Source organism: Salmo salar, chromosome ssa09 (assembly GCF_905237065.1).
Source record: "Salmo salar chromosome ssa09, Ssal_v3.1, whole genome shotgun sequence".
NCBI lineage: Eukaryota > Metazoa > Chordata > Actinopteri > Salmoniformes > Salmonidae > Salmo > Salmo salar.
In genome coordinates this window covers 114,436,161-114,445,925 of record NC_059450.1, presented here as the reverse complement: position 1 = coordinate 114,445,925, position 9,765 = coordinate 114,436,161, and the positions used below count along the sequence as shown (strand labels likewise).

General features: G+C 45.2%; 2 protein-coding genes across 2 annotated transcripts; one reads left to right on the top strand and one right to left on the bottom strand.

The window, feature by feature from the left end:
• Nucleotides 1-1,207: 1,207 nt before the first annotated feature.
• On the bottom strand, nucleotides 1,208-3,876 carry snrpa (small nuclear ribonucleoprotein polypeptide A). Its single transcript, NM_001141270.1, is given in 7 exon segments — nucleotides 1,208-1,872; nucleotides 2,128-2,216; nucleotides 2,404-2,571; nucleotides 2,731-2,913; nucleotides 3,054-3,226; nucleotides 3,349-3,424; nucleotides 3,785-3,876. Coding segments are annotated over 6 exon segments (846 nt in total). The 5' UTR covers nucleotides 3,422-3,424; nucleotides 3,785-3,876; the 3' UTR covers nucleotides 1,208-1,712.
• A 1,247-nt stretch (nucleotides 3,877-5,123) lies between these two features.
• LOC123723947 (UPF0692 protein C19orf54 homolog) lies at nucleotides 5,124-9,635 on the top strand. Its single transcript, XM_045724362.1, has 3 exons — nucleotides 5,124-5,482; nucleotides 6,400-6,521; nucleotides 6,941-9,635. The coding sequence occupies exons 1-3, from the start codon at nucleotides 5,253-5,255 to the stop codon at nucleotides 7,276-7,278; spliced, it is 690 nt and encodes a 229-aa protein (XP_045580318.1). The 5' UTR covers nucleotides 5,124-5,252; the 3' UTR covers nucleotides 7,279-9,635.
• Nucleotides 9,636-9,765: the final 130 nt, after the last annotated feature.

Below are 9,765 nucleotides of genomic sequence, written 5' to 3'. Positions count from 1 at the left end.
AATTCATTGGCTAATCCAGAGATGGATAGAGGCCTCATCATTATATCTGTGCCATTATAGTGTATGTGACAGCCTCAAAGGCGCTGCACAGCCTATCTCCATTTTGAAGTAGTCCATTTTCTTCTTCACAATTGGCTGATCCCTCCTGATGACCCAGTTGGACATGCCAATGAAGTTGGAAGGCCCACCCCGTTGACTAGATTCAAATGGTGGAAGCCTTCAATGGCGCTGCCGCTGTTAATACAGTCTTTTGGCCACTAGAGGCCTTGATCATTCTCTATAGGCTGATCCCTCCTGATAACCTGGATGAAATGTTATCCTTCCTTAACCCATAGGAAGTCCCACCCAGTTCACTACTTCAAAATGGTGAAAGACCTCAATGGCACTGCCCATGCTGAAACTGGCTTTTGGCACGAGAGTCCACTATCATTCAATGTGGTTACACTAGACACGCCATGGAAACCACTGATAAACACTGCCCTCATCAGGGTGTTAATCATCATTGCAGCCATAGTGGTGGTATTGACACAAACACTGGTTCAGTGTAAGATGTTCATGAAGTTACAGTAGGCTGTTTGAATCACTATAGATATAATTACATCTCTGGTCTAGAGACATTAGTGCGCAAGGACCCATATCTGGGGCCATATGTAACAAACATCTCAGAATAAGTGTGCTGAACTAAGACCAGGGGCTGTATCCACAAAGCATATTAGAGTAGGAGTGCTGATCTAGGATCTGTCCACATAATCAAAGTCATGATCTAGAAGGCAAACCTCACCCCAGATCAGCACTCCTACTGAGATGCTTTTGTGGATAGCGGCCCAGGTCCTTCTCCATGCAACATTAAATTATGCTCGAGAAAGAAAGGTTTAAATCATAAATCAGCAGACAAGTTGGTTGACAATACAAAAAAGATGTGCGCATCGATGGAGCCGGCAGACATGCGTTATGATTTTGAACAGTCAGCTAGCAACAATGAGACGCTGCCATGTGGGAATCGTAGGTAGCTCATTTCAGCTAGTTTGGAGGCGTTTATAATATACAAATTTGCTAGTTAACCAACAACGTATTTGAGAGAAGTGTTCATTGAGCAAATGTATTTGTTTTCAATAAACATTGAGACAAAATAAGCCATAGTTTTGTTTGCAATACAGCCCCTCATGTCTCCCCAGACATAAAAGCAGAAAACACCCACAGCACTAGTCATTATAAATGGCAAGTTTTAATCAAACAGAAAAGCTCCAGGTACAATGTCTGGGTGAAACAGACCCTGGGTGCAATGCTTTATAACAGACAAACGGTAAAAATGTAAATATACTTACATACAAACACCAGATTTTATCCTCAAAGAATGAATTTAAATTTTTCTTAACCAGAGCTATGGATACGCAAATGTCAGCTAACTGTCCTTTATGTTGGCACCAAATCACTATACCAATATAGTCCTTACATGTTATCATTTGAGCCTAGTGCCAGCATTGCAATCAAAATGCTGACCTGTCTACGTCTGTGCTCTAAACCGTCGGTACCCTACAATCAGACAAGGCAAGTCATCTACAGTTATTCTGTGTGTGTGGACTAGTAACGCACTGTGCTTTCTTGGCAAAGGACAGGTTAGTAGTCGGCTCCGTGCTGGTATAGTGTAAGGTGATGAGGTCTCCCTGGTGTGTGTGTGAGATTGTAAACCATTTAAGAGCTCTCTGGGTGTGTTATTTCTTGGCGAATGAGATCTTCATGGCATTGGTCTGGGTGATCTTGAAGCCCTGTAGTGCCTCCCTGGCCGCTCCAGCCTGCACGTCATTATCAAACTCTACAAAGGCGATGTCGTGGCGACCAGGTACCAGACGCACCTCTTTGAACCCAGGGAACCTGAAGTGGGAAAACAGTCAACATCAGGACAGAACTTCAGACAGACTTTAAAAAGACACATCAAGGGTCTATACTTGTCAACATATTCAATCTCACCATACACAAACACAACGAAATAAATTAACCACAATATTGGAAACTGAAAACAGAACAGATATGTTCCAATACTACGGAACATGGAAGAATAAACATTACATTTTCACACTGCACCAAGGAGTATATGAGAAGGGGGGAATAAAATGAAGAGGTACTAACTGGTTGAAGAGCATAGACAGCATGAGCTCGTTGGTCTCCTCTGGGAGGTTGGTGAGGAAAAGGATGTGGTTGGGAGGGTTTTCTGCAACCTGGAGGTAAAGAAGATTACATTTATCAACATAATAAGTTAGTGAGATTATACAGTAAGACGAACATCAAGCAAACTCATGATTACAGTGTTCCACTAAACAGACCTGCTGTTTAGTTAATAAAAAAGGGCACTGAGAAGATATTACAAGATGTAAGCTAACACTGATACACACACATGATCCATACCTGGGCGTGGGGCATTTGACCTGGCATCATCCCACCCGGAGGCATGGCACCAGGGGGCATCCCCCCAGGGCCCATCCCAGGAGGTGGCATCATGCCTGGCGGGGGCATGTAAGGGGGCTGCCCTGGCATTTGCATCATACGAGGAGCCCCGCTCATGGGTGGCATTCCCTTCAGAAGAACAAACAGAACGTTCAATGAAATCAGCCGCATTATCAATTAGTGATACATGTGGAATAACACAATCTGCCATTTTAGATAGACATGTCTTTAAGAAAACATGTTAAGAGTGGCTACAAAGGTGGTTCTGTCTCACAGTAGAACACTTACAGGCATGGCTGTTGGAACTCCAGGGCCCATAGGTACTACAGGGGTTCCTGGCACACCCTTCTTGGCCCCTGCAGCCTCTGGGCCCTTGACCTTGGCCCTCTTCTCCTTCTTACGGTCACGCTCCACGTAGGTGCCCTTCATTTTAGCGATGATGTCAGAATCCCCTTTGGCATACCCAATACGCTGTGATGAGAAAGAGGTACAGTTGACGACAAGACTATTTAAAGTACAGGGCTACATACTAGAGAATCATCATTCTCTACCTAAACATGTGTCAGGCAAAAGCTAGCTGATGTGTACCATGTGTATTGGCAATATCTCACCATTGGTTTGTCATAGAATGGGAACCCCTGCATGGAACGCAGGGCATTGGAGGCGCTGTTGACCTCCTTGAAGATGACGAAGGCCTGACCCCTCATCTTCAGTGAGCGGGCAACCAAAATGTCTAGGATTTGACCAAACTGAGAGAAAATGGCGTACAACGACTTCTTCAGTTCTGGGGGACAAAGGGTACAAACAATACATGTTTAGGCAAGGAGCCGTTGGCATGGTTGATGGGTAAACAAATAGACACGAGGGCAAAACAGTAACAAAAATGAAGGGGTAGCTAGATCTAACCATCTTTTTTAATCTTCTCGTTTAGGTTGTTGATGTATATGGTGTGGTTGAGACGCATATCCGGAGCAGCCATCTTCTGTGAAATAAAACAAGTTGGCCATTTAGAACACATGTCAACTAACGATACTGTTAACGCCCTATAACCTCCTTAAAGTAGCTAACTTACGTAGCTATATGTAGAATAAGTTGGTAGCTAACGTTAACTAGTTTTAACCATTAACCAAGTGTTTTACAATTAAAAAGTAGACAGTTAACTAAAAAAAGATAACTAGCTAGCTACCATTTGCTAATGTTAGCTGCTGGCTAAGTTAGCTACTACAGATAAGTTAACGTTAGTTAGCAGACGTTCGCCATCAATGTCCACTCATTTTTTCAAACTGGTGACTTATCTAACTTGCATATTAGAAAAAATAAATAATTGAGACGTTGTATTTACCTTTCAGTACTGGGATGCACAATATAATCGGCCTCGAAAGAAATGAATGAAACTAGCTACACAAGTACCCGACAACCCACTTTATTATCTCTGCTGGAGCTTGCTACTAGCTAACATAGTCGACGTATAAAGCCTTAATAGCTAACAAAGCCAACTATTTTGATTGGCTGGTGTAATTTCCGGATCCTGTCCATAATAGCTTTTCATTGGGTTATTTTAGCCACCCCGTTAACATCATTGGATACGATATGCTAAATTTCAGACGCTCCCGCCCATTGGTAACATTGCTGCTCATTCATGAGAGTCAACCTATGCAAGATGCTGCGCAGATAATCAAATCTGTAAATCATATTGATTTACTTTTACACATCCAAAGAAATAGGCTTTAACATATCCTTATGATATTATCATCGTGCAATCTACTGCGTTTGAGAGCCGTCCGTATGTTCCAAACAGCTATTATTCGGTTCAAAAGATGAACTACTTTTTAATTATTTTGTTATTGATAGCTAGCTAACTAAGTAGGTCTTCTGTTCTGTAACCTTACTGTAGAAAATGCCACATTGTAGCCGCTTTAAATGAAAGCCGTGTTTGTTACCAAACATGGCTTTATTCAGCTACTAGTCCTAACATGTAAAAACTTGAAAATAGCTCTCAGGTCTGCACTTGAAGTCGTCTCATTACTAAACTAAACTAAAACAGACATGCAATAAAGTCAGTGTTAATCAAACTGCATGTCATATGCACATATTTCAGAAACGTCTTTTGCAACTTTAGTCATGATGTAACATACAGTGCATTCGGGAAGTATTCAGACCCCTTCCCTTTTACACATATTATGTTACTCCTTATTCTAAAGTTAATTATTATTTTCCATTATCAATCTACACACAATAACCCATAGTGACTAAGCAAAAAAAGGTTTTTAAAAACAGAAATACCTTATTTACTTAAGTATTCAGACCCTTTGCTATGAGACTCGAAATTGGGCTCAGGGGCATCCTGCTTCCATTGATCATCCTTGAGATGTTTCTACAACTTGATTGGAGTCCACCTGTGTGTTAAATTAAACAGATTGGACATGATTTGGAAAGGCATACACCTGCCTATATAAGGTCCCACAGTTGACAGTGCATGTCAGAGCAAAAACCAAGCCATGAGGTCGAAGGAACTGTCCGTAGAGCTCAGAGACAGGATTGTGTCGAGGCACAGATCTGGAAAGGGTACCAAAACATTTCTGCCATATTGAAGGTCCCCAAGAAAACAGTGGCCTCCATAATTTTTAAATGGAAGAAGTTTGGAACCAACAAGACTCTTCCTAAAGCTGCCCGCCTGGCCAAACTGAGCATTCGGGGGAGAATGGCCTTGGTCAGGGAGGTGACCAAAAACCCGATGGTCACTCTGACAGAGCACCAGAGTTCCTCTGTGGAGATGGGAGAACCTTCCAGAAGGACAACCATCTTCTGTCATGGAGTGGAGCCCTTATCAATTCCTTTCTCTGTCTCTTATCACCCAGAATTGCACTGCAGTGACAGAAGGTATTTCAATGGAGCATCCACCTCCTCCACCACCAGGACCACCTACAGCTGCCTCGGGGGCCAAGCAAGAAGAAGCTGTACCAGGCCATAGCGGCAGGAAAGACCTCTGCCAAGGGGGATCACGCAGAGGCCCGGTGCTGCTCAGTCAGAGGGAGAGCAGGTGAGGCGAACTGTCTACATAAAAATACGTTTTCAGACAAGCGTTGCAGATAAAAGCTATTCAGGATCTGTAACATGGTGGTTGGAAAACCACTGGAAGAGTCCTGCAGGTAGCCTAACGGTTAAGAGTGTTGGGCCAGTAACCGAATGGTCTCTGGTTGGAATTCCAAAGCTGACTAGGTGAGAAAATATATCTATGTGCCCTTGAGCAAGGCACTTAACCTGTAATTGCTCCTGCAATTCACTCTGGATAAGAGCGTCTGCTAAATGACTAAAATATCTACACAGTTCACACTTGTGGAGTGTGTAAATATATTTTTTTAATTGGGCCTACAGATTATGGAATGGAATGGGGTCGTCAGTCGCACAATGGGTAACACTCTCCACCTTTATAGTCAGTGCACTAGGGTGGGGGTGTTCTGCACCTGGTCATTCAGTTTAGAACAGTTTCTGTCCATGAAAGCAGCACTGTAGTGATCATGTGGGAGTTGCCACTACAAATAGAACACAAACGCAAGAAAAGAGATGACGCTCTGAGCTATCCCATCAAGACCAAGCTACAGACTACTGTGATATATCCATTGTTCAATAACTCATTTGTTACCAGGTGGCAGTAAGAAAGTCTGTTTTGTGGTGTGGCTGACTGTTTACTGGTTGATGTAGTTTCAGGAAAGACCTGCAGTGGATGCTGTTTAACAAGTATGTGCCTTCCCTCATCCAAGACGGCCCACATTAAGTCACGTAAAGCTTGATTTTGGCTTTTCAAAATGGAGCATTCCTCCATTGAATTAATCACTGATCTAATATGTGTGAATTAATCTTTCTTCCCTAAGCTGATGTCTTTTGTTGGTAGTTTTGTCATTAAATGTGATGTTATACTTCCTAAGGTACATACCTTGTGTGTGTTTGTATGTGTAGATGTGGTCTGGTGGCTCTATGGATGGCAGATCACCTACCACAGCCCCCTCAGTGTTTCCATGGAGACCATAGTCCAGACAACAATGGACAGGGGCTACACAGTACAGGGGAGATGTTCTCAGGTAATGCTTTAGCCGTGTGCCTGTGTGTGTGCCCGTGTGTGCCCGCCCCCGCTAGTGACATGGCCCTGCTTGCAGGGCTGAGCTCCTGTCGGGAGGGATGAGTGGAGACAACTCTACAGCAATCCTAAAACACCTGGCTGACGGACAACCCGTCCTCATCCCGGATCCTTTATTCTCTCACATTCAGGCTGTTCGAAAGGACCCATCTGCTCTAGTCAGTCTGTCTCAGGTAGTGGTCGTTAGCTACTGATAGATGGTGTTCTTAAGGTAACCTGATGGTAATTATTAGGTTGTTATCATGTATTTGACCATTTTACAATGGAGTACCATGTTAATAGCTGACTGTTACCGCAAATATTTATTATACATATACAGTATATAACCCAAGTCTTGACATTTCACCCTTCCTATAACCTCAGGTGTCTTGTTGGGTCTAGACCAGGACAACGTGAGCAGAGAGTACACTCAGTCTGATCCCACCCTGCCCTGGCTACTCCTGCCCCAGGACAGCACCTCATGCCCATGCCCCTGTCCCACCGTGGAGGCAAGAGAAGCTTACGTTCTGGCAAAGCAGGGTAAGAGCCTGCGCTACCAGCTGTGGAGCCTGGACAAGGTGGCCCAAAGCAATGCCCAGCTGAGGGAGATAGATCCCCAGAGGGCTGGGGACTGTACCCAGTGTGTGGTGCCCAAAGGAGGGGTGGAGGCCGGGCTGGCAGGCCAGGTTGTGTTGCTCCACACTGGGGGACAGACTCAGTGATCATGGGCCTTCTCTCCTGGAACACTGTTATGATACAGTTGGAGACTCATTGGCCTGGACACAGGAAAACATGACAGTCTATAATACTGTAAGTAGAGGACATGTTGAAAGGGTCTTAGGATGCTTTCCTGGGTTGGCATTCATTTCTTCTGTAGGACACCGGAGGATGATCATAAGACAGTTCTTATGTCTACTACTTATCAGAATGAAGAGTTTGAATGTGAAGTTTACCTTTGCAAAGATCTGTGGCTCCTCCATGGCTCCTGTTTTCCAGGGTCTGAATAGACCCTGTGCCTTACTGAAATGTTTGATTCACTTCACATGGTCAAACTGGCCTCATTATCCACAGTGTATTTTTTTACCTGCGTTCTCTGTTTGTCTGTTGCCAGTTCGTCTTGTCTTGTCAGGTCTTACCAGGGTGTTTTCCTGTCTCCCTGCTTTCTCAAGTTCTGTTTTCCCGGCTCTGACCATTCTGCCTGCCCTGACCCTGAACCTGCCTTGCGTTCTATACCTGCCTGACTCTGACCCATTTACAAACCTCTCCCTGTCCTGACCCCAAGCCTGCTGGCTGTTCTGTTTCTTTTTGACTCTGCCCTGGATTACGGACCTCTGCCTGCCTTTGACCTGTCTTTTGCCTGCCCCCTGTTTGGATCAATACACATCTGTGACTCTAGCTGTCTGCATCTGGGTCTTATCCTGAGTTCTGATAGTACAAACTGGCCTTGACTGACCCTGCAAGGAGCCACCATTGGAAGACACAAGGAGTTACTGCAATGTCTTATGGAGGGACTTCGTACCCTGGCAGAACGCCATGATCAGGCGTTCGATATATTGCTGGCGCAATTCCGCGGATTCCCCACTGGGCAGCGGGTCACACCTGTATTCTCCCAGCCTAGCCCAGTGTCCAGAGAACCCCGCTTACCACCTCCGGAGTGCTACGCTGGAGATTCTGGAACCTGCCGGGCTTTTCTCTCCCAGTGCTCCCTCATTTTCGATCTGCAGCCTTCTTCGTTTCCCTCGGACCTCTCGAGGATAGCGTACCTCATAACGCTGATGTCCGGGAGGGCACTCGCCTGGGCTACGGCGGTGTGGGAGCAACAGTCCACCATCTGCCTCAGTCTGGAGGAGTTTGTGGCGGAAATTCGGAAGGTGTTTGATTCTCCGTTGTCTGGGAGAGAGGCTGCTCGTAAGCTTCTCCAGCTACGTCAAGACTCCAGTAGTGTGGCAGACTACGCAGTGCATTTTCGCACATTGCCTGCTGAGTGCCTGGAACCCGGAAGCATTGTTAGACAGGTTCCTTCATGGATTATCAGAGGTGATCGAAGATGAGCTCGCAACCCGGGAGCTCATGAACCTTGACTCCCTCTTAGCCTTGACCATCCGAATCGATGGGCAGCTTCGAGAATGTAGCAGGGAGAGGGAATCTGTGCCCTGTCGCCCTCGTTCGCCCTCGATTCCACCCTTACTCCAAGGGATCTCGGAGACCCCCGAAGTCTACTTGTCTAAGTGAACCCGACGTCACCTGAGTTCGCTCGGGAATAACCAAGGGCTGCCGACTCGCCTCCTTCGGAGTCCATGCACCTGGGCAGTGCTAGGTTGACTCCGGCTAAGCTCTTACACTGACTCCACACCCAGAGCTGTCTATATTGTGGAGCTACAGGACATTTCTTAGCTACCTGCCATTAAAAACCCAGGCTCATCAAGAAGGGGTGAGTACTCTGGTGGGCCATAACTTGGATGCTGGTGGGCCTTGACTTAGGATCACACTACTGGCTGTAAACGAATGAATGATGCGCGTTCAGAGCAAAACTGACTATCCAAGGCTCAGAGCAAAACTGACTATCCAAGGCTCAGACAATCGTTCACTTAACAACAGAATGCAGCACGCTACTGAAGAGAGAAGAGACAACCAATTTGCTAGTTACAGCATCAGCGCCTCATGAGCTGTAACCGAAAAACAACTGGCATTTGGATAGTTTGAGGTGAGGGAGAAAATGTGGTGGAACAAGTATTGTTAGCATTAAGTAATGCTATCTTGCTAGCTGGATCGAATTCTCCATTAGCTAGCCAGAGAAATGTTGAGCAACATTTGCCAGCTTAACTGATTGAGTTTATGGTGTGAAAATTAGCTGGCTAATAAAGTCAGACAGCTAACGTTAGCTAGCTAACGTTACAACATCAGATGAGCTAACATTAGTAACCTAACCAATTTGCTGTAGTATTAATTGGTATACGACTCCTTGCCGTTCCTCAAGTTATAACGCGTTAGTTGCTTACTGGACCCTGGCAATCTGTGTGAAATGTTGACTAGTTAACTAGCTAACAAACTAATGTTTAACCTCTACAGTATGTGATTAATTTTCAGAAAGCACGAATTAGGTGAAAATGAGGCGTTGCTTGTTAAACAAGTGGATTCAGGGATCAAGTGTAGCTGGAGCTGGGCCTGGCTTAAGCTGGATGCCACTATAGAGGTGAAAGGAACACCAC

Bases quoted from the DNA above. Each gene is read 5' to 3' on its own strand.
- LOC123723947 (XM_045724362.1), top strand. From the start codon at position 5,253: ATGGAGTGGAGCCCTTATCAATTCCTTTCTCTGTCTCTTATCACCCAG. The intron at 5,483-6,399 runs GTGAGGCGAACT...TTGTATGTGTAG, and splicing joins CTCAGTCAGAGGGAGAGCAG to ATGTGGTCTGGTGGCTCTAT. The intron at 6,522-6,940 runs GTAATGCTTTAG...CTATAACCTCAG, and splicing joins TACAGGGGAGATGTTCTCAG to GTGTCTTGTTGGGTCTAGAC.